At 34.2% G+C, this 24,839-nt stretch overlaps 1 protein-coding gene across 2 annotated transcripts in view; it reads left to right on the top strand.

Moving 5' to 3' along the window:
- The window catches only part of dpy (fibrillin-like protein dumpy), a 125,565-nt gene that overhangs the window by 97,103 nt on the left and 3,623 nt on the right, over positions 1-24,839 (top strand). The window contains exons 109-157 of one of the 2 annotated variants that reach the window (XM_089227647.1): positions 10-339; positions 415-1,059; positions 1,119-1,430; positions 1,492-1,797; positions 1,939-2,259; positions 2,332-2,664; positions 2,803-3,117; positions 3,177-3,512; positions 3,589-3,894; positions 3,953-4,258; positions 4,327-4,980; positions 5,062-5,376; positions 5,489-5,827; positions 5,930-6,235; positions 6,299-6,604; positions 6,691-7,011; positions 7,076-7,405; positions 7,935-8,249; positions 8,315-8,644; positions 8,758-9,063; positions 9,125-9,433; positions 9,499-9,813; positions 9,894-10,220; positions 10,292-10,606; positions 11,395-11,724; positions 11,791-12,408; positions 12,517-12,846; positions 13,284-13,616; positions 13,769-14,083; positions 14,167-14,442; positions 15,007-15,201; positions 15,263-15,616; positions 15,724-15,936; positions 16,336-16,533; positions 16,627-16,824; positions 16,910-17,272; positions 17,350-17,571; positions 17,800-17,991; positions 18,076-18,288; positions 18,378-18,566; positions 18,696-19,289; positions 19,364-19,552; positions 19,882-20,640; positions 21,191-21,559; positions 21,630-21,830; positions 22,444-22,692; positions 22,803-23,041; positions 23,202-23,472; positions 23,787-24,025. In XM_089227647.1, the coding sequence (XP_089083773.1) occupies positions 10-339; positions 415-1,059; positions 1,119-1,430; positions 1,492-1,797; positions 1,939-2,259; positions 2,332-2,664; positions 2,803-3,117; positions 3,177-3,512; positions 3,589-3,894; positions 3,953-4,258; positions 4,327-4,980; positions 5,062-5,376; positions 5,489-5,827; positions 5,930-6,235; positions 6,299-6,604; positions 6,691-7,011; positions 7,076-7,405; positions 7,935-8,249; positions 8,315-8,644; positions 8,758-9,063; positions 9,125-9,433; positions 9,499-9,813; positions 9,894-10,220; positions 10,292-10,606; positions 11,395-11,724; positions 11,791-12,408; positions 12,517-12,846; positions 13,284-13,616; positions 13,769-14,083; positions 14,167-14,442; positions 15,007-15,201; positions 15,263-15,616; positions 15,724-15,936; positions 16,336-16,533; positions 16,627-16,824; positions 16,910-17,272; positions 17,350-17,571; positions 17,800-17,991; positions 18,076-18,288; positions 18,378-18,566; positions 18,696-19,289; positions 19,364-19,552; positions 19,882-20,640; positions 21,191-21,559; positions 21,630-21,830; positions 22,444-22,692; positions 22,803-23,041; positions 23,202-23,472; positions 23,787-24,025 (15,947 nt within the window). The remainder of the gene's footprint in view (positions 1-9; positions 340-414; positions 1,060-1,118; positions 1,431-1,491; positions 1,798-1,938; positions 2,260-2,331; positions 2,665-2,802; positions 3,118-3,176; positions 3,513-3,588; positions 3,895-3,952; positions 4,259-4,326; positions 4,981-5,061; positions 5,377-5,488; positions 5,828-5,929; positions 6,236-6,298; positions 6,605-6,690; positions 7,012-7,075; positions 7,406-7,934; positions 8,250-8,314; positions 8,645-8,757; positions 9,064-9,124; positions 9,434-9,498; positions 9,814-9,893; positions 10,221-10,291; positions 10,607-11,394; positions 11,725-11,790; positions 12,409-12,516; positions 12,847-13,283; positions 13,617-13,768; positions 14,084-14,166; positions 14,443-15,006; positions 15,202-15,262; positions 15,617-15,723; positions 15,937-16,335; positions 16,534-16,626; positions 16,825-16,909; positions 17,273-17,349; positions 17,572-17,799; positions 17,992-18,075; positions 18,289-18,377; positions 18,567-18,695; positions 19,290-19,363; positions 19,553-19,881; positions 20,641-21,190; positions 21,560-21,629; positions 21,831-22,443; positions 22,693-22,802; positions 23,042-23,201; positions 23,473-23,786; positions 24,026-24,839) is intronic. The other variant, XM_089227648.1, reaches the window with a different exon arrangement.

Raw genomic sequence — 24,839 nt, forward strand, 5'->3', positions numbered from 1 at the left:
AATTTTTAGCTGATCCTATCCCACAAGAGTATTTAAATCCTTGTGAGCCGTCTCCGTGTGGCATAAATGCCATTTGTAAAGAACAAAACGGAGCTGGATCTTGTTCTTGTCTACCTGAATACTTTGGAAATCCATATGAAGGATGTAAGCCTGAATGTATTGTAAATGCTGAGTGCCAATCTAACAAAGCATGCATTAGTAATAAATGTAAAGATCCATGTCCTGGAACATGTGCTCAAAATGCTGAATGTCAAGTCATTAATCATTCACCGACATGTACATGTTACAATGGATATACTGGAGATCCATTCCGATACTGTCATGTCATACCACCACAACGTAATTATACTTTAATAGAAATCAATTTATTGTAAAAATATACAATTATTATTATATGTATTTTTTTTTATATAGAAACTGAAGTACAGCCTATTTATCCATGTACACCATCTCCTTGTGGACCAAATAGTCAATGTCGAGAAATAAATCAGCAGGCAGTATGTTCATGTTTACCAAACTATATAGGAAGTCCTCCTGGATGTCGCCCAGAATGTGTACTGAACTCAGAATGTTCATCAAGTCTCGCTTGTATTAATCAAAAATGTAAAAACCCATGTGAAAATCGTTGTGCACAAAATGCCAGCTGCAGGGTGTTCAACCATAGTCCAGTGTGTTCATGCACTCCTGGGTATACTGGAGATCCATTTTCACATTGTCATGTTATACCTCCACCACCACCACAAAATGAGCCTGTTTATAATATAAACCCATGCATACCATCACCATGTGGAGCCTATGCTATATGTCAAGACAATGGAGGTAATCCGTCATGTTCGTGCTTGGCTCAATATATTGGATCACCACCAAACTGTAGACCAGAATGCATTATGCATTCTGAATGTCCTAGTAATGAAGCTTGCATCAGAGAAAAATGCCAAGATCCATGTCCAGGATCATGTGGCTGGGGTGCTCAGTGTAATGTAATTAACCATACACCTATGTGTACTTGTCCAGAGGGATATGAAGGAAATCCATTTACGCAATGTGATATAAAGCCAGGTATTTAATCATATTAAAATATTATGGATAAATAGTGTTTTATATGCTGTTTTTATTAGTGATTCAAGCTCCAGTCTACTCAGATCCATGTAATCCATCACCTTGTGGCCCAAATTCTCAATGTAATAATGGTGTATGCACATGCTTAAGTGAATTCCAAGGAGATCCATACACTGGATGTAGACCTGAATGTGTACTAAATAATGATTGTTCTCGAAACAAAGCATGTTTAAAAAATAAATGTATAGATCCTTGTCCTGGAATTTGTGGACAAAATGCTATATGTGATGTTTATAATCATATACCAATGTGTCGTTGCCCAGAAGGAATGCAAGGCAATGCTTTTGTTTTTTGCAGTCAACAGCAAAATGGTATTTGTTAACTATTCAATAATTATTTTCACTAAACAATAAATATTTTTTTTTTATTTAGAACCTGAGGTATATGAGCCATGTAAACCATCCCCTTGTGGACCATTTAGTCAATGTAGGGAAGTAAATAAACAAGCAGTTTGTTCGTGTGTAATGGGATATACTGGATTACCACCATTATGCCGTCCCGAATGTATTTCAAGTTCAGACTGTCGACAAAATCAAGCATGTTCTAATCAAAAATGTGTAGACCCATGTCCAGGAACTTGTGGTATAAATGCTAAATGCCAAGTTATAAGCCACAATCCTATATGTAGCTGTCCAACAGGATATACTGGAAATGCATTTATGAATTGCTACCAAATTCGTAAGTATAAAATGTATAACATAAATTATATCAGATAACTTTATTATAAATAGTACTTTGTATTATAATCATTTAATTTATTTAACTATGTTTCAACTTATTTTCTTTCAATAAACAACCAATTTACAATTTTTAATTTAGCTGCAGATATACCATTAATAGTGGGCAATCCATGTGTCCCAACACCATGTGGACCTAATTCACAATGTCAAGTAAAAGGAGATACGCCTTCTTGTTCTTGTTTGCCTGAGTTTATCGGATCTCCTCCACATTGTAAACCAGAATGTATCACTAATAGTGAATGTCCCTATAACAAAGCATGTATGAATATGAAATGTAAAGATCCTTGTCCGGGATCATGTGCAGTTAATGCTATATGTCAAGTTATAAGTCACGCTCCTACTTGTCATTGTCAACAAGGTTATGTTGGAAATCCATTTACATTCTGTTCAGTTCAACAAGGTATAATATCATATAATAATTTTCACAGCTATTTATCTAAGTTTATTGTATTAATTATAATTCAATATATAGCAGATCCCATACCTCAAGAATATATTAATCCATGCGTACCATCACCATGTGGTGTGAATGCAATATGTAAAGAACAAAATGGAGCCGGATCATGTTCTTGTTTACCAGAATATATAGGCAATCCATATGAAAGTTGTAGACCAGAATGCACAGTTAATTCTGATTGCGTTTCCAATAAAGCCTGCTTGATGAATAAGTGTAGAGATCCATGTCCAGGAACATGTGGTCAAAATGCAGAATGTCATGTCGTTAACCATTTACCAGTCTGTACTTGTTTAAATGGTTATAATGGTGATCCGTTCAAATATTGTTCAGTTATTGTACCACCACAAGGTATTTATTTTTTAGTCCAAGTTACATATTTAAAAAAAAAGTGTTTCTTATAAACTTAAATAAGTTAAACAAAATTATAAATTGAATTGAAAGTTATTTATTAAAATTATATTGTGAATTCTTTTTATTTCCTTTTAGATGCATCAGTAGAACTGATAAACCCATGTTACCCGTCACCCTGTGGACCAAATAGTCAATGTAAATCGATCAACAACCAAGCAATATGTTCATGTTTACCTACATTCATTGGAAGTCCCCCAGGGTGTAGACCAGAATGTGTAATGAGTTCGGAATGTAAAAATTATGAAGCATGTATAAACCAAAAATGTTCTGACCCTTGCACTAATATTTGTGGAAAAAATGCTGATTGCAAAGTCATTAATCATAGTCCAATTTGTACTTGTCGGCCTAAATTCACTGGAGACCCATTCACTCATTGTTTCCCAATACCATGTAATTATTACTTCATATTCATTTCCATATCATTATATTTAAATTATATATATTTTTAGTGCCATTGCCTCAATATTTGCCTACTGAATATGTTAACCCATGCATACCATCACCTTGTGGTCCATATTCACAATGCCATGATAACCAAGGAGTTCCATCATGCAGTTGTCTTTCTCAATACACCGGAAGCCCACCAAATTGTAGACCAGAATGTGTTATGAACTCAGAATGCCCATCTAATAAAGCATGTATAAATGAACATTGTAGAGATCCGTGTCCAGGATCATGTGGTTACAATGCTGAATGTAACGTCTTAAATCATACTCCTATGTGCGTTTGTCTATATGGTATGGTTGGTGATCCATTTACTAATTGTTATCCTAAACCACAGGAAAGTAAGTAGTTGTTTTTAAATTTAAATTCAAGATATCTATAAAACATTGAAATACAATTTTTGATAAAATATTTTAGATATTCCAGTGGTAAACAGTGATCCGTGTAATCCGTCACCTTGTGGTTATAATGCAGAATGCAATAATGGTGTATGTACTTGTTTATTAGAATATCAAGGAAATCCTTATATGGGATGTAGACCTGAATGTGTTATAAATAATGACTGTCCTCAAAATGAAGCGTGTATAAAAAATAAATGTATAGACCCTTGTCCTGGAATTTGTGGACAAAATGCTATTTGTGATGTTTATAATCATATACCAATGTGTCGTTGCCCAGAAAAAATGCAAGGCAATGCTTTCATTCAATGCAAACCAGTTGAAGGTAATATACCAATAATATTATGTAATTACAATAATTAATTAAATATTTTTCTATGTAGTTCAAGCTCAAGTTTATCCATGTATCCCTTCACCTTGTGGATCTAATAGTCAATGTAGAGAAATTAATAATCATGCTGTATGTTCATGTATATCGAATTACATTGGGTCACCTCCTCTATGCAGACCAGAATGTACTACTAATTCTGATTGTAATCAAGATGAAGCTTGCAGTAATCAAAAATGTAAAGATCCGTGTCCCGGAACATGTGGAATAGGAGCTAAATGTCATGTGACTAACCATAACCCAATATGCAATTGTCCATCAGGATATACAGGAAACGCTTTTGTCCACTGCCATCCAATTCGTAAGAATAATAATAAACTGAAAAGAATATTCTATTATTCATTATTATAAATAATTATATATATTTAGAAGCGGCCCCAGTAGAAGAAGTAATTGAAAACCCTTGCGTACCATCACCATGTGGATTTAATGCCCAATGTCAAAACATTGGAGGTCAACCATCATGCTCTTGTTTACCTCAATTTATCGGAACTCCTCCAAATTGTAAACCAGAATGTATAATCAATAGTGAATGTCCGTATCACTTAGCATGTATAAATATGAAATGCCGAGATCCATGTCCAGGATCATGTGGTCAGAATGCAGAATGCAAAGTTATAAGTCATGCCCCAAAATGTTATTGTTTATCTGGTTATACGGGAAATCCAATAATACAATGCAAAATACAACTTGCTGAACCAGTTCCTCAAGAATATTTCAATCCATGCCAACCATCACCTTGTGGTTCAAATGCAGTATGCAAAGAGCAAAACGGTGCTGGTTCATGCACATGCTTACCAGAATATTTTGGTGATCCATATAGAGGATGTATGCCTGAATGTGTGGTGAACTCAGATTGCCCACAAAATGAAGCTTGCAGGAGAAATAAATGTGAAAATCCTTGCCCAGGGCTATGTGGTCAAAACGCAGAATGTCAAATAATTAACCACGTACCCATGTGTACATGTTCTAATGGATATACTGGGGATCCGTTCAGATATTGTTCATTTATCCAACCACAACGTAATTAAAAATTTTTTTATATATCTTATCAATAAATTTGAGCAGCTCATTTTTTTAATGATGATTATTTTTAAATTTTAGAAAATCCAATCGAACCAACTAATCCATGCAATCCATCACCTTGTGGACCAAATAGCCAATGCAGAGAACTCAATGGTCAAGCCATATGTTCATGTCTTCCAGAATATATTGGAAGTCCTCCTAGTTGTCGACCAGAATGTGTAATAAGTACTGAATGTAATCGTGATAAAGCCTGTATAGGACAAAAATGTAAAGACCCATGCCCCGGAATGTGTGGTTATAATGCCAATTGTCAAACTATTAATCATAGCCCCATTTGCACATGCACTTCAGGATACACTGGAAATCCATTTTCTCAATGCTATCAATTACCAAGTAAATAAACAACCTTAAAATCTTAATTTATTATTTAAATAGCATTTATCTCGTACTCATAAAATACGAGCACTTAATTAAAATGCAAATCATATATTTAATTATTTTTCAGAGCCTCAAATACAACAAACTCCACCAGAACCGTTGAATCCGTGTATTCCAAATCCTTGTGGATTATATTCAATATGCCACGATCAAGGAGGCTATCCATCGTGTTCTTGTTTACCTCAGTACACAGGTACCCCGCCAAATTGCAGACCCGAATGTGTTATTAGTGCTGAATGTCCAAGCAACAAAGCTTGTATGAATGAAAAGTGTAAAGATCCATGCCCTGGTTCTTGTGGACTTGGAGCAATATGTGTCGTAAACAATCATACACCTAATTGTTACTGCCCAAACGGATATATTGGAGACCCATTAGTTTCATGTATGCTAAAACCGCCACAAAATGGTTAGTATCTTATAACACACATACTAAATTAATATTTTATTGTAAATAATTCATAAACTCAAAAATAATTATATATTACTAAAAAAATTGAATAATTACTAGATCCAGAAATACCAAATATTGATCCATGCTACCCATCACCATGTGGTCCAAACGCCAATTGTAACGATGGAAAATGCACTTGCTTGCCAGAATATCAAGGAGATCCTTATGTTGGATGTAGACCTGAATGCATAATAAACGAAGAATGTCCTAGAAATAAAGCTTGCATTAAATATAAATGCAAAGATCCATGTCCAGGAACTTGTGCTCATAATGCAATTTGTGATGTGTATAACCATATTCCAATGTGTAGATGCCCTGAAGGAATGTCTGGAAATGCATTTATAGATTGCCAACCACAACAAAGTATTAAATAAAATAATATATAATAAGTTTGGCAATTTTAATTTTAAATTTGTTAATTTTTAGTTTCAGTACTACATGACTATTGTAATCCTTCGCCATGTGGTCCAAACAGTATTTGTCAAGAAATAAATCAACAAAGTATATGCTCTTGTTTAACTGGATACGTTGGATCTCCACCAACTTGCCATCCAGAATGCACAGTTAATTCTGATTGCATTTTGAGTAAAGCTTGTAGTAATCAAAAATGTCGAGATCCTTGCCCTGGAACATGTGGAATTAGTGCTAAATGTCATGTCGTTAATCATAATCCGATATGCAGCTGTCCTCCTGGATTTACAGGCAATGCATTTGTACAATGCAGTCAAATACGTAAGTTATAAATAATTTTACAAATGCTATGTTCATAAAATAAAAACTATATTGGACGGCTATACATGTTATATTATTCATTTTAGCAGTAATTGAAGATGAACCAGTTCAAAACACGTGTATCCCTTCACCGTGTGGCCCATATTCGCAATGTAAAGTACAAGGAACTTCTCCATCATGTTCATGTTTGCCTGAATATATTGGATCACCACCAAATTGTCGACCTGAATGTGTTAGTAATAGTGAATGTTCGTATAATTTGGCATGTATAAATATGAAATGTAAAGATCCATGTCCTGGGTTATGTGGAGAGAATTCCTTATGTCGTGTTATCAGTCATTCTCCAATGTGTTACTGCTTACATGGTTATACAGGAAATCCAATGGTTCAATGTGTGGTTCAACAAGGTATTTTTCATAAAATATAGAAATTCATTAGTTGATATTTGTAATCAATTATCTTGTATTTTAGATGCAGTTATAATTAGAGATGATCCACATCCTTGCACTCCATCCCCATGTGGAGCGAATGCCCAATGTAAAGAACAAAATGATGCAGGCTCGTGTAGCTGCTTCCCTGGATATTTTGGAAATCCGTATGAGGGTTGCAGACCAGAGTGCATTGTTAATACGGATTGTTCGCCTAGTAAAGCTTGTATACAATATAAATGTCAAAATCCTTGTCTCGGAAATTGTGGTTTAAATGCAGATTGTCAAGTGGTTTACCATGTCGCATCATGCATTTGTAATCCAGGTTACACGGGTAACCCATACCAATCCTGTAATTTCATAACACCACAAAGTAAGTTCATTATTATTTTTTATTATTATCGTTTAATAACAGTACTTATATTATTTCATATTATGAAAAATAAAATATCATACTCATTGTTACAAGCTGTTGATAAATTCATAACAATATGACTTTATTATATGAGAGGATACAATTTGGTAGCAAATTCGGTATAATTTAATACAGTTGTACTTTTTAACAATATAGTAGAGATAATTTATTTTCGTAAATTATCGAGAAAATATATAATAATTACTCAATGCCAATAAATTATTAAAATTTGATAAAATTGGTTTTATATTTTTGTTGTAAAAAAAAATAACAATCTAATAGACCAAAAAATATTCCATTATTACTTAAATAATCAATTTCCACGGTTTATCAGATCCTCATAATTTTCATACTTTTTCAATAATTAAATTTTATACTGTTTTGTTTTACGTTTAAAAACTTAAAAATATAAATCTTGGAATCCCAGTAGTTAATGATTTTTTTATTTTGACAGCCATGTAATTTAAATATAATTATTTGATTTTAGTTACCCAAATGGAAGCAATATACCCGTGTACTCCGTCGCCATGTGGTCCAAATAGTCAATGTAGAGAATTAAATAATCAAGCTGTTTGTTCTTGTTTACCATCCTTTATCGGAAATCCACCTATGTGTCGTCCTGAATGTACAACTAGTGCAGAATGTCCAACAAATTTAGCATGCGTAAACAATAAATGTGTAGATCCTTGTCCAGGAGTATGTGGACAAAGTGCAAATTGCAGAGTTATAAATCACAGTCCATTGTGCATATGCAATTCAGGATTTACAGGAGATCCGTTTTCTATTTGCTATCCAATACAAAGTACTTAAATAATATTAAATTATAATTATAATAAACTTTTCAAAAATAAATAATTATTTATATAGATGCTCCAGAACCTCTACCACAACCACCGATAAACCCGTGCATACCATCACCATGTGGTGCCTACTCCCAATGTCAAAATTATGGAGGTTCTCCTTCGTGTACATGTTTACCATCGTATATAGGATCTCCGCCAAATTGTAAGCCAGAATGCACAATCAATGCTGATTGTCCTAGTAATGTGGCATGTATTAGAGAGAAGTGTAGAGATCCGTGTCCAGGTTCTTGTGGTTTGAATGCCCATTGTCAAGTATTAAACCACATTCCTATATGCATTTGTCCAGAAGGATATTCTGGAGATCCTTTTTTGAGCTGTTACATCAAACCAGAACGTAAGTATTATATAAATGATAAATTTAGTACAATTTATTTCTGCTAAATATATCAATATATTTATATTATTCACAAATCACATTAAATATCAAATTAAATTTCATTAATTTAGCGCCAATTCAACAAGCTTCAGATCCTTGTAATCCTTCTCCATGTGGATCAAATGCTTTGTGCAATAATGGAATTTGTACGTGCATTTCTGAATATCAAGGAGATCCCTATAGCATATGCCGACCAGAATGTGTCCTTAATAATGAATGCCCTCAAAATAAAGCATGCATACGAAATAAATGTATGGACCCTTGTCCAGGAACTTGTGGTAAAAATGCATTATGTGAAGTTTATAATCACATACCAATGTGTAGATGTCCACAAGGAATGAATGGAAATGCATTTATTGAATGTTTACCATACCAAGGTATTAATAACTGATTATACATTAATTATAAAATACTAATATTTTTTATATATTCATAAAGCTCCAATTGAAACAAATCCATGCCAACCATCTCCATGTGGCCCCAACAGTCAATGTAGAGAAGTGAATGGCTATTCAATGTGTTCTTGTCTTAATGGATATTTTGGAACGCCACCATCTTGTCGTCCTGAATGCTCCATTGATTCCGATTGTAGTCAAAATAGGGCCTGTTCAAATCAAAAATGCCGTGACCCGTGTCCAGGAGCTTGTGGAGAGAATGCTCAATGTCACACTATAAGTCATAGACCACATTGTACATGTCCTCCAGGTTTCACCGGAAACGCATTTTCTAGATGCTATGTACAACAATGTAAATTAGATATTTAATTTTAAATTAAGATTTTTATTTAACTTCGTACATAATTGTTTATTTAGTACCACCAGAACCAGTCCGAAATCCATGTGTACCTTCACCGTGTGGCCCAAATTCTCAATGTCAAATTAACGGAAATTCTCCATCGTGTTCATGTGCACTTGACTATATTGGTTCGCCTCCAAACTGCCGTCCAGAATGTATCAGTAATAATGAATGTGCTTATCATCTTGCCTGTATCAATTTGAAATGTAAAGACCCGTGTCCTGGTGTGTGTGCTTCGAATGCTATTTGCAAAGTAATTAGTCACACTCCGAGATGTAGCTGTCCACCTGGTTATAGTGGTGATCCATTCACACAATGCATATTAAAACAAGGTAAATATATTGTTAGTTCTAAATTGAAAATAATATTATCGTCAACTGTATAATAAACATATAAGTTTTATTTTTTCTAGCGGAACCAATTCAAGAAATAATAAATCCTTGTAGACCATCACCTTGTGGTCCCAATACATTATGTAAAGAACAAAATAATGCTGGTTCCTGCATTTGTCTACCTGAATATTATGGAAATCCTTATGAAGGATGTCGACCTGAGTGTATGGTTAATACTGACTGTAATGCTAACAAAGCCTGCATGGCAAACAGATGTAACGACCCATGCCCAGGAACTTGTGGCAGTAATGCTAAATGTCAAACTATTAACCACATACCAATGTGCAATTGCTTACCTGGATATATTGGAGATCCGTTTAAATACTGTCAAATTATACAACCACAACGTAAGTGAAAATAAAATTGTAACAAATAAAATTTCTTCATTAAAAATTTAAACAAAATTTCTTTTGTATAGAAGCTGAAATTATACCAAGTTATCCATGCACTCCATCTCCGTGTGGTCCAAACAGTTTTTGCAAAGAGAATAATGGACAAGCCATTTGCTCGTGTTTACCATCCTATGTAGGATCTCCACCTGGATGTAGACCTGAATGTGTCACTAACGCTGAATGTGTGCAAAACAAAGCATGTATTAATCAAAAATGTGCAGATCCCTGTCCAGGAACATGTGGAAAAAATGCGTATTGCCAAACAATAAACCATCATCCTATATGTAAATGTAGCGCCGGTTACACAGGCAATCCATCTACATACTGTTCCTTAATAAAATGTAAGTCTGTCTAATAATAATTATGACTTATTTAGGAATTAAAATTTCAACTACATAATTTAACCATAGTTTTTAGCATAATACAACATAACAACAGATCATTTTTATCTACATAATACTGACATACAATACTATTATATAATATGGATAAAATACGTAATATATAAGAAAAATAAAGATTAAAACATAAGTAAATGTATACAAAGCAATATGTTAAATTAAAAATTAAATATTATATGACCGTATGTTTTCTTATTAGTGCTATTCTAATACAATTACCAACAGCCATAGGCAATACAAAATAATATGATCAGCATTATGTAGTATAATATGTATTTATTTTACTTGTTCAATTAAAAAATGCATACTCATATGAATAATGGGTCCCATTCCACAGAGAAGGCTCATTTTGATAGTTATGCTGAGTTGTAACGTTTAGAATATAAACGTGGATCTCTTAGTCATTAAAATTTATAAGAACAAAATAATATTCAAGAAATTTAAGGTGGCCAATTATTGTATGTATAAAATCAAAATAAATGTAGCTACTTGATCTAGATACCTAATAAAATCAGTTTTTTAAAAGAAAAAATAACAAAATTATATTTGAAAAAATCTAATGATAGAATCATAATAATATTTTGAGTAAAGAGTTCTTTTACTCGATGTTTATATAATTCAATTTTAAACAGTATTATTTTTTACATCAGATAAACTACTAATTCCTTAAATAAATAATTAAAAATTTATATTATACAGTTAATAAATATTTTCCAATAATTTTTTAGATGAATCTCAAGAAACACCTGTTATTATTAACCCTTGCTCGCCTTCACCTTGTGGACCTTACTCTGAATGTGTAGTATATGGAAACTCTCCATCTTGTTCATGTTTACCTGCATATGTCGGTAGTCCACCAAACTGCAGACCTGAATGCATTGTTCATGCTGAGTGTCCAAGTAACATGGCTTGCATGAGAGAAAAATGCAGAGATCCATGTCCAGGATCTTGTGGTTTAGGATCACAGTGCAATGTAATTAATCATCTACCGATTTGTACATGCCCAGCTGGTTATACAGGAGATCCATTTGTCAGCTGTTATATAAAATCAAGCCCAAGTTAGTCTAAAAAAAATCTTCCAATCAATTTATACATCATATTTATAAATATTTTTGTATGTTTAGCTCCAAAGCCACAATTCACAGACCCATGTTATCCATCTCCATGTGGACCAAGTGCTATATGTAATAATGGAATTTGTTCATGTATACTCGATTATCAAGGTGATCCCTACCGCGGTTGTCGGCCGGAATGTGTTTTAAATGAAGATTGTCCTAGGGATAAAGCATGTGTGAAAAATAAATGCATCAATCCATGTATAGGCACTTGTGGAAACAATGCAATTTGTGAAGTTTATAATCATATACCAATGTGCCATTGTCCACCTGGAATGACTGGAAATGCATTTATTACGTGTCACCAAATAATACTACAAGAACCAGTAAAACAAAATCCATGTTCACCTTCACCCTGTGGTCCAAATAGTCAATGTCGAGATGTAAACAATCAACCAATTTGTACATGTTTACCTACTTTCTTTGGATACCCTCCCAATTGTCGACCTGAATGTACTGTTAATTCGGATTGTTCTATGAACACCGCTTGTCTAAATCAGCGGTGTAGAGACCCGTGCCCGGGAACTTGTGGTATGAGTGCAGAATGCCAAGTCATAAATCATAATGCAATATGTAGTTGTCCAATGCATTTAACTGGAGATCCATTTTCGAAATGCTACTATCCAGGTAAATAAAATATTAATGATCTTAAAGTTTTAAGTAAGACCTAAAATATTGTTTCAATATGAAATAAATAATCACTATATTATATTTATATTATATTTTTGTTTACAGTTGTATCGAAACCACAACAAGATCCAACTAACCCTTGTATTCCAAGCCCATGTGGACCATACTCGGAATGCCGTGTAACTTTGAACACTTACACATGTACATGTATACCAAACTACCAAGGATCACCTCCACATTGTCGTCCAGAATGTATTTCGAATAGCGATTGTAGTTATAATTTTGCATGTATCAATATGAAATGCAAAGACCCGTGTATTGGTTCATGTGGTTTAAATACTGAATGTCATGTATATAACCATATACCTCAATGCACTTGTATTCAAGGATTTGTTGGAAATCCTTTCGTATCATGTCATATTCATCAAGCGCAACGTAAGGATGATTTGTGTTTCTATCACATTGTCAATAATAATTTGTTTTTAATAACTAATTTGATCTACAACAGCAAAATCCAAAACTACGTCCATAACAATTTATTTTACGTTAAGATAATTTATTATAAGTTAGATTTTAAGTTAAGATATTTACTAGTCATAAGTATATTTTTAAATCTCCACATATCAACTAATAAAATTCAACGTCGTCTCTAGTTTAATCTTAGTTGAAAATTTTAAGCAATGGTTTGTAAAATCTTTGAAAAATGCATGCTTATAAATTGTTTTGCATGGTTTTATAAATGTATTGCATGATTATTATATATTTGCATGAAAATTATTTGTTTTATACTTAAGTATGAACAAATATACCGACATGATACGTAATATATTCAAATTGTTTTTACTCATAAAACTTAATTATCTAAATTATAGCTGTACAACCAACTCCAACATCACCATCAGATCCTTGTTACCCCTCACCGTGTGGACCTAATGCTAGATGTCGTGTCCAGAACCAGAACGCCATTTGTGAATGTTTACCAGAATATCAAGGAAATCCGTACGAGTCTTGTAGGCCAGAATGCCTAGTTAGCTCTGATTGCACCATGAACAAGGCTTGTATTAGAAGCAAATGCCAAGATCCATGTCCTGGTACATGTGGCATATCTGCTATATGTTTTGTGTCAAATCATATACCAATATGTTCATGCCCCGAAAGTTTAACTGGTGATCCTTTCCAAATGTGTCACCCAATACCAGTTAGAGGTAATAAATTCTTAAATTGCTAAGAATAATATTTGATAATTTGTGTTAATGTTTATCTTAACTTAAATTGTCATGCTATACAGTACAAATAATTATAACTTTAACGTAAATATGATTATTTTATTAAATTTTTTAAATACCTAATTGTTTAGATCCAATTCCGTCTGATCCATGTATTCCATCACCTTGTGGACCAAATACTCGTTGTCACATAATGAATGGCGCAGCTATCTGTGAATGTTTACAAGGATATGAAGGATCTCCCTCCACTAGTGGATGCAGGCCCGAATGCGTGATTAGTCCTGATTGTCCTCGTAATAGAGCTTGCGTTAACAATAAATGTGTTGACCCGTGTGTCGGAGTATGTGGATATGATGCAATTTGTCAAACTATTAACCACAGCCCTGTTTGTTCTTGTCCACCACCCACTATTGGAGATCCATTCGTTGAATGTAAACAACAACCAGGTAAATTTTTATTTTTTAGATTTAAATATAATTTATATAATTTATTTACATATAAATATTTCAACACCTACACTTTCTACCAGCTTTGCCAAGTGACCCATGTAACCCATCCCCGTGTGGAAGTAATGGTCAATGTAGAGTAATCGGAAAAGTTGCATCTTGCGTTTATCCGGAATGTATTATTAACCAAGATTGCCCAAGAGATAAGGCATGTTTTACACAGAAATGCCAAGATCCATGTCGAGATGTTTGTGGATTAAACGCTATTTGTCAAGTAGTAAATCACAATGCTCTATGTTCATGTCCTCCAGGATACTATGGAGAACCTAAACAACAGTGTATAATACAACGATCACCAGGTAAAATATAAAAACTAAATAGTAAATATTGTAACCCATCAAAACTATATTCTTATTGTATAGTTGCATTTGAAAAAATATTAAAATTTATTTTTACATAAAATAATAGAAATAATACTATCTCCAAAAACCTAAGCTTGTATTATATTATATAATATAATATGACTAATTATTTATAAAAGTACTGTCATGATTCATAATGCATGAACACAACCATTTTAATTGTGAAATAAAAATATTAAATAACTAATGATAGTAAAATAAATAAGTTCACAAATTATTTAATAAGCGATATATTTTATTTAAGCTAATCGTAATAATTTTTATATAAATCCAAATAATGAATGAAATTGACATTTAAAATTTATAAAATACAAATTCAATGAAACTTTTCTTTTGGAACTGTTTCAGTTGCGTATGTCATAAGTACTGTATTTTATTAGTTTAATTTCCACCCAATTTAGAAAGAAGTTTTACTTCAAAAATATTATTTAAAATGTCGTTATTCACATAACTAATTAATTATTTATTATAATAAATTATAATAACATTATTATTTTGTAGAACCTAAGCCAGAATGTACTACTGATGGAGAATGTTCCAACGACAAAGCGTGTATAAATTATGCCTGTAAAAACCCGTGTCAGGAATCACCAACTACTTGCGCGAGAAATGCATTATGCTATGTTCAGAAACACAGATCTGTGTGTGTGTGTAGAGATGGAATGACTGGAAACGCTCAAATACAATGTGTAGAAAGTAAGCTTTTGATCAACAAAATATAATTTACTATAAATCTTAATCTAATTGTAATTTCCAGTTGGTTGTCGTGCTGATACTGATTGTCCACCAGAAAAATCATGTGTTAATGGAGATTGTGTTGACCCGTGTGCATACACTCATTGTGGTATCAACGCACTTTGTCGAACTGATGGGTACCACAGAGCTCGGTGTTATTGCCCTCCCGCGTATGAGGGAGATCCATTTGTAGAATGTAGAAGACCTGAATGCGTGACCGATTCAGACTGTCCGTCAACATTAGCTTGTAGAAATCAACATTGTCAAAGTCCATGTGATTGTGCCCCGACTGCTTTGTGTACCGTGGCTAACCATGTAGCTGCGTGTAGATGTCCACCAGGTTATATAGGAAATCCTCATACTTCTTGTACATTAAGTATGTAATATAGTGTATTTAATAGCTTTATATTTTTAACGTTACATAAAATATTATTTATTTCGTAATACGCTTACTAACCAATTTTTTTATGTTATTATTATTAGCTCCACTCGCTATTCCACCTCAATGTACAATGGACTCAGACTGTGCTAGTAAATTGGCCTGTTTCAACGGAGATTGCAAAAATCCATGTTATGAGATAAAACCATGCGGGCCAAATGCTGAATGTATTGTAGTAGATACGTTACCTCATAGAACTATGTCATGTCAGTGTATTCCAGGCTATGTTGGCGATGCCGACGTCCAATGTAAACTAGGTAATAAAATATGTTTCGTAATAGATTAAAGTTAATGAATGTATCTCAAACTAATTAAATTCCAGCTAATAACATTGATAATATACAATAGCATTACTAATTAATACTACATTTTATGTGATTTCAGATTATAGCTGCTTATCTATTTCCTATAAAATATCCTCTAATATACACTTATTTTGAGTGACACATCTGAGTTCATTTGAAAATATAATAATATGTAACATATAATTATATGTGTAAACATGTTTTGTCAATCCCTTCACTTCCATTAGCTTTATTTCTGTTGTATATAAATATACTATATAGATTGACTTCATGTTTTAATAACTTTTTTAATGTTACAGACCAAAACAATATAATTATATATACAATTTACTAAAGTGTGTTTTATTTTAGGTGCTCCGTCATCAGTAGGTTGTACCTCTAATGACGATTGCCAACAGACAGACTTTTGCTTAAACCGCCAATGTGTTAATCCATGCACTATATCCAACCCTTGTTCATCTACTGCACTGTGTACAATCAATAATCACAAAGCCGTTTGTAAATGTCCAGACGGCCTTTTTGGTGATCCATTCGTCAGTTGTTACAAAGGTAAGAAAATTGAAAATTACTATATTTACTGACACATCTATTATTTTAAATAAATTCAACTTTATTTTATTTTTAAACTTACAAATGTTACAGTACCACTGGCTTCACCAGAATGTACAACAGATTCTGAATGTCCAAGTTCTAAAATATGTGCCAACCAATATTGCCAAGATCCGTGTCAAATATCAAAACCATGTGACACCACTGCTGAATGTGTAACAATTAATCATCGACCAATTTGTAATTGTCCAAATGGATGGGCAGGAAATCCTCAAATTCAGTGTTATAAACGTAATATATACTATCCTAAAATAATTAATCATAGTTATAAATGATCACCATCTGTATAATTATGTATTTTTTTTTGTATTTTCAGCTGGTTGCAAGACCGATAGTGATTGCGTTTATGATAAAGCATGCATTAACAGCAATTGTTTGAATCCGTGTTCTACTCTGAGTTGTGGTCATGGAGCTGATTGTATTGTACAAGCTCACAAAGCTCATTGCATTTGTCCGGCAGGTACACAAGGTTCACCGATGATATCTTGTGTATCAGTAGTGTGCCAGTATAATGAAGACTGTGCAGATCATGAAGCATGTGACAGGTTAAACAGAAGATGCAGACCTGTCTGTGAACAAGACACTTGTGCTGAGCAGGCAACATGTCTAGCTCAAAATCACCAACCAACGTGCACATGTTTAAATGGCTTCCAAGGCAACCCTTACATTGAATGCATTGGTAAATTAAATATAAATATCAGTGTTATGTCTGCAGTGTGTTATAAACTTTTAATTTTTGTTTCTAATTTAATATAGAATCAAGAGTACCATCCATAACTCCTGAGTGCACTACTGATTCTGACTGTCCATCACAACATGCTTGTGTAAACCAGAGATGTCAAAACCCCTGTACCATTTCTGTACTCTGTTCACCAGATCAAGAGTGCCATGTTCAAGACACAGTTCCATACAGAACTATTATGTGTCAATGTAGATCAGACACTGTTGCCACTATTGATGGTGGCTGCAAACCAATAGGTAAACTTTTTGTGAAACCATAACATTTTACTCATCTCACCTATTTAATTATAGTAATTGGTAAATAAGAGGTACTTTATATTTTTCAAACAATAAATAATTATTTGAACATTTTTTTTTTATATATACATACATCAAATTAAAAACTATACTTATTTAAATGCATGCTATTCTTAAATTTAAAAAAAAACATATAATTACAATAATATATCAAAACACTTTTTTCAGTTCCCATTACTCCTCAATGTAAAAGCGATCTAGAATGTCCATTATCAGAAAGATGTGTGAATCAAGGATGTGTAGAAGCATGTCGAATCGACCCATGTGGTATAAATGCACAATGTATCTCACAAAACCATCAAGCTGCATGTTCATGTCCACCAGGCTATACTGGAAATCCACACACAGAATGCTCACTTCGTAAGAGTTAACACATATAAAACAAAATATGCCTTATTATTGTTTATTTGTATTTTAATACTAATGGTATACACATTATTATAGAACAATCGATTCCAATATTACCACCATATCCAGAATGTACGAAAAACGATGACTGTGCGTCAGACAAAACTTGTATCAACCAAAGATGTGTTAGTCCATGCACTTTAGGAGACAGTTGTGGCCGTGGATCATTCTGTCATTCACAAAACCACCAACCCATTTGTAGATGTCCTAACGGTTACACCGGAGATCCTCGCATAGCTTGCACTCCACGTAAAAACTATTTTTATATACATATTTTACTTTTACATATTACAATATATTACAATTTATTTATTGATTTGTATATTTTATATTAATAGCATCGTCAATACCATCCGTGGAATGTGTTTCAAACACTGATTGTACTGCAGAGGAATCGTGTATCAATAGAATGTGTGTGAGTCCGTGCAATTGCGGTCCCAACTCGGATTGCAAAGTTAATAACCACTATCCTAGTTGTATTTGTAAGCCTGGGTATTATGGAAATCCTCAACAAGGCTGCATAAAAAGTAAATAAATATTTTCAAAATGTCAATAAAACTATATGTAACACATATAGTTTCATCATTCAATAAATTTGTTTTTGAAATATAACATTAATAACATAATAACAATTATATATTTTTTTAAATTTTCAGTAGGATGTATATCAGATGATCAATGTGCTTATGATAAACAATGTTACAACGGCGAATGTGTTCCACCGTGTTTACTGAGCGACCCCTGTGCACCAACTGCAAAATGTTACGGTGACAATCATCGTGCTGCGTGTCAATGTCCGACGGGTTACTTCGGAAATCCGTTTGAGAAATGTGAAAGAACTGAATGTACATACGACGTGGACTGCCCGTCAGATCGTATGTGTTTTGACCAGCATTGTATCAATCCATGCACAGAACAACACGGCACTCCATGCGCATCAAATGCCATCTGCTCTGTCAGAAACCATGCCGCGACATGTAGATGTCCAGAAAACTTCCCGATGGGTGATCCAAATACTTACTGTGAACGTTTACCACCACCTCTGTTTGGTGAACCAGAATGCAAAATTGACGTGGATTGTGCCAGTCGTCTTGCATGTATCAGAGAAAAATGTGTAGATCCTTGTCATGAAATCAAACCCTGTTCAAATAGTGCTACGTGTACGGTCTTGGACAGTGTACCAGTTAGAACAATGACGTGTACGTGTTCCGAAGGATGGGTGCTTAACGAAGGTGGAGAATGTAGACAAGGTTAGATTTTGTTTATAATCTTGATAATGTAGACATTATATGTATTTTTTTCTAAATTACTTGTTTTTTTGTAGTCGTTGTTTCCTCACCACCAGGTTGTACTACAAACGATGACTGTCCGTCAAACGAAGCATGCCTTAACCGACAGTGCCGTAATCCTTGTAATTGCGGTACAAACGCCCAATGTTTCGTTCAAAATCATCACCCAGTTTGTTCTTGCTTGGAAGGTTATGATGGAAATCCAAACTTTGCTTGCAGAATAGGTACGTATATTATATAACCGGTGTTTAATTGTAATATTCAAAACTTATTCGAACAATATTATAATTTATTTCAATTTTTGCATATGCAATTTATAGCTCTTATGATTTTTTTAATCTTTTCTTAGGCTTTAACGATTTTGATATAATCATTATCTCTTTTTGGCTTACGAAGTATCTTAATAAACCAGCCTATCTCCTTCCTATAAACTATAGTTTATCAGACAATTTACATCCTATTTTTGAGCAATACTAAAAAATCCTTGTTTTCTTTAAATCGTTGCATAGTAACAACTTTTTTTTAAATCTTATTCGTATTTATGTATGTACAGTGGGATGTAAGAGAAACTCAGAATGTGATTCCGGCAAAGCCTGCATCAACGGCCATTGTCTAAATCCATGCATAGTAGAAGATCCGTGTGGTCCGAACGCTGAATGTTTCACAGTTGCCAGTCGCCCTGAGTGTCGGTGCAAGAGCGGTTATCGAGGAAACCCGTATGACCGGTGCCTGGTAATCGGTTGCCGCAGCAACAACGACTGCCCCAACGACCGATCATGTATAAATGGCCAGTGCATAAACCCGTGCGTGTACGAACACCCGTGTTCGTCGCAAGCCGAATGCAAAGTACAAAACCATTTCGCTCTGTGCCGATGTCCTCCGGGAATGGTGGGTAACCCGTACGTGGCCTGCAGACAGGAAGCGCAGCCAGAATGTAAGGAAGACGCTGACTGTCCGTCACTGTTGGCCTGCTTTGACAATGTGTGCCGTAACCCATGCACTACGTTAGAACCGTGCAAACGGCCGGCCGAGTGCGTGGTGATCGATTCACTACCGGTCAGGACCATGATCTGTGAATGTCCCAGTGGTTACGTGAGCAGCGGCAGTGGCACTTGTAAGATCACGCCACCGATGACAGCCGTAGCCTGCACCACAGACACGCAATGCCCATCGGACAGGGCTTGCCTGAACGGCAGGTGCATAGATCCGTGCAACTGTGGCCCGAACTCCGAGTGCAGAGTGTGGGACCACAAGCCAGTATGCTCTTGTCTGGCTGGATTTGACGGCAGCCCAGAGATCGACTGTTCTAGAGGTACAACCACTCATTTCTTTCATTTTATTCACTATAAACTAAGATACCTATTAAATAATTGTTATCGTGCTCCAAAAAGCATAATGAATCATGCAGACCTAATTAACAAGTAATAACTGATAAAATTATATGTTATACGATTATAATTATTAAAAAGATAATTCCTGAACTACGACTATCAATCAACGTTGATGTACAATTAACTAGGCATCATTGTTATTTGTTTACCATGTGTACCCACTAATCATATTATATATCACGATATGTACAGAAAAAATTTCACTATTATTTCATGGATAGTGAAATTTTCAATCTTGAAATATTTCAAATTTAGACACCTATACTACATACCGTATTCTTGATATGACTTATTGAAGTCTAACCTAATCTAGCCATTTTTAAATTTCTTTAACAATCATTGTGGCACGTAGTAAAACGGTGTGCTCTGTTGTTGGTTCCGTCTTATGCTTCATAATATTTTTACTCTATCATACCTAGCTCACCGTAGACATTCCTTAACCAGTAATAAAAAACATTGACATGCTTTCAGCCGGTTGTCGAAGTGAATCTGACTGTTCTGGTCAACACACCTGCGTCAACCGTATTTGCGTGCCCGTGTGCGCCGCGGACGGCAGCAGTTGCGGAACCGCATCTGAATGTTACGGCATCAATCATCAAGCCGTGTGCGAATGTCCGCCAGGAATGGCTGGAAATCCACAGATAGCCTGTGTAGTCGCTGGCTGTCGGTCAGATACGGATTGTCCTAGCGACAAGGCGTGCATAAACACCAAATGTATCGATCCGTGCACCAGAAATAATCCGTGCGTCAAGCCAGCCGAATGTACGGTGTACAACCACCGCACCGATTGCACATGTCCGCCAGGTTACGTCGGAAATGCAGGAACTACTTGTAAACAAAGTGCGTATCTAAAAGACATCAGGGTCAGAGCTTGAAACAAAAATTAATTTTGAAAACCTCTTTTCTATAGTCGAAACTGGATGTCAAAGCGATTCCGAATGCCCATCACAAACGGGTTGCATCAACAAATTGTGCGTCAGCCCGTGCGACGTTTCGTCACCGTGTGGAACAAACTCAATATGCAAAGTCCTCGATACCTTCCCGATAAGAACGATGACGTGTGAATGTCTACCGGGTACACAAGGAAATGCAGCCATACGATGTGACGAAGGTAAGACGTTTTCTCAATATCAATTGATAGTTACTTAAATATAAAGTAAAACTTTGTCTAAGATCAAATCGACTAAATCAGTTCAAAATAAATCTATCAAAGTTCTAAACTTACGATAATTCGTTTAGAAACTTATTTATATCCAACATAAATGCCTATGGATATCTAAAATCAAGATCGCGTTTAAGAAAAAAATGCAATTTTACGTAATTTAGAATAAAAACGAGTAACAGCTTTATTATTTAAAACTGTAACAAACTATAACAACAATAATATCTAATGTATAACGATATAGCTCATAATATAGTCAGTATGTAGGATAACATTTTTAAATTGTTTACTTAGGTAGATCACGTTTTAAAATAATATTCTAAATCTATATGTTTTGTTAACCATTATTATGAATTGTTTTGTGGTATTTTATTATTTTAGATTATCTTTTTGATCAAATTTAATTAAATTCAGAAATTATAATCGTTTTTACTTTTTTGTCGTATATAATTAAATTACGTTATAATCATTACACTTCCATGCTCTATGACTACAATATTTTATCGTAATACTACACTATATTATAATAAAATAATAATGTTTGTATTTATTATTATTTTAGTTTCAAAATGTCCAATCGATAAAGGCTACGTGAGAAATGAAAACGGAGAATGCGTGTGTCCTCCGGGCACAGCCCTAAACCAAGAAGACGAATGTCGTAGGTGCGTAGTCGAACTAGGATACAAGATCGATGAACGCGGCCATTGTGTGTGCGCGCTGGACAGAGGATTGATTATTGACGAGAGAGGACGTTGCATATGTCCGACTGAACACGGTTACAGTTTGAACATCTATGGACAATGCGTACCGAGTATGTGTCAAACATTATGCTATAATAATAATAACAACGGTTCTTTAATAATATCACCGCAATGTTTTATTGATTTGCTTTATTAAAACTATAAATAAAAATGTTTTCAGAAAACACAACACAACTCAGGACGGACTTCCCAAGACCGGACATGGTCGTCACGTGTTTGTCGGACGGAGTACAAGTGGAAATCCATATTACAGAAAAAGGATTTAACGGAGTGCTTTATGTGAAGGGTCACAGTAAAAACGAACAGTGTAGACGAGTCGTATCGATGGCGCAAGACTCGTCACCCAGGACAGAAATTTTCAAAGTCAACTTTGGAAATTGTGGACTTATACACATCAACGTGAGTTTAATTTGTAATTTTTTACTCTTAGTTGCGTTATAATATCTAAATACAGCGTATTAAGCGTAATTTCATCACTGACGATGAAAACTATTGATTATACATGTTTAAGTATAATAGTACCTACTTAACTAATGACAACATGTATTGTGCACAACAGGGCCAGGCTAGTTTTGTGTTGGTCATACAGAAACATCCAAAATTGGTGACTTACAAAGCCCAAGCCTATCACATACGATGCGTGTACAACACTGGAGAACAGAACGTCACGCTTGGCTTTAACGTTTCCATGTTGACCACGGCTGGTACCATTGCGAACACCGGACCACCGCCTACGTGTCTGATGAAGATCGTCACGCACACTGGTCAAGAAATCGATTCAGCTGAAATAGGTGACAACCTAATGCTACAAGTGGACGTCCAGCCGTCGAGTAAGTGTAAAAATGATTTATAAATATATTTACAGTTAATATCGATCACACGGTCACAAGCACAACTGGCCTAAAACATTGTGTAGGTACCAACTAAATCGAGATACTATTAATGTATACATGTATTTAATTATAGGATACAAACCCTTATGTACACTAATTATAATTTCCTAAAAATTTTAAAATATTTGAAACGTCTAATTAATTTTGGGAATTTTTTACCACTTAAGTCTCCCACCCATTGTTATTGTTACATTGTAATTTCCGTATAGCCAGTGACAATTAATCTATAATGATCCATTCTTATATTATAGGCATCTACGGAGGATACGCCAGGAGCTGTGTGGCAAAAACTATTGAAGACAATGTAGAGAACGAGTACATAGTAACCGACGAAAATGGGTGCGCGACTGACCCGACGATATTCGGCGAGTGGGACTACAACGCAGACACCCAATCGCTGTTGGCTGGTTTCAACGCATTCAAATTCCCAAGTTCCGACAACATAAGATTCCAATGTAACATACGCGTATGCTTCGGCAAATGCCAACCGGTACGTACAACTGTTAAGTGTAGATAAAAATGGAGTGGTCTATGATGTTTTCAGCCAACAGTATCTGTTGTTTCCATGAATATTATCGACTGAAACGCTTGGGCCATCTTGAGGAAGTGTATCCTTCACTTATTTTGTATTATATTTTATATTAGGTACCTACACATTTTTCTTGAAATCATAAAATTTTTAGTACTTACATGTTTTTTTGCGATTGGAACGTTTAGATGTATTTGGTTAGTTGTTATACTTTTTCGATCTAGTCGTACAGGACTTGTGTCATACTAAACATAATATTTAGGACAGTGTATTTTATTCAGCTCACCCTTAATTTAGCATTTAGTTATACATTTATTCAAATTCTGATTTTGGAAATATTTAAGCATAGATACTTCAATACTATATTTTTTAAATACTTAAATTTTTATACCACTTAAGAGTATCTTGCAATGATACAATCTTAATTTTTTTAAATTAAAATCACTTTTTTTATGTTAAATATTAGGTGTATGATATTTTGAATATTTCTTAATGTATCTATGTCTAAATTGAAATTTAAACGAGTAGTTCATAAATTATTATAGATTGTGTACCTACAATTGATAAAAGTTCAGATGAATCCTAAGTAATAATCTTACATGAAATAAAATATATTATAAAATATTTAGGCTATAACACTTAGTCAAAAATTATTTAATAGATTAATTTTAAGTTTAATCTTTAATCTTTAATCTCAAATTATCTTAGGTTGTATGTAATAACCATGGACTATTAATCTAATAGAACATACTAGGTAACTATAGGATAAATTAGA

The sequence above is a fragment of the Diuraphis noxia genome, unplaced genomic scaffold (assembly GCF_037042655.1).
Source record: "Diuraphis noxia isolate RWA-SAM2 unplaced genomic scaffold, SU_Dnox_SAM2 contig0004, whole genome shotgun sequence".
In the NCBI taxonomy this organism is placed as follows: Eukaryota; Metazoa; Arthropoda; class Insecta; order Hemiptera; family Aphididae; genus Diuraphis; species Diuraphis noxia.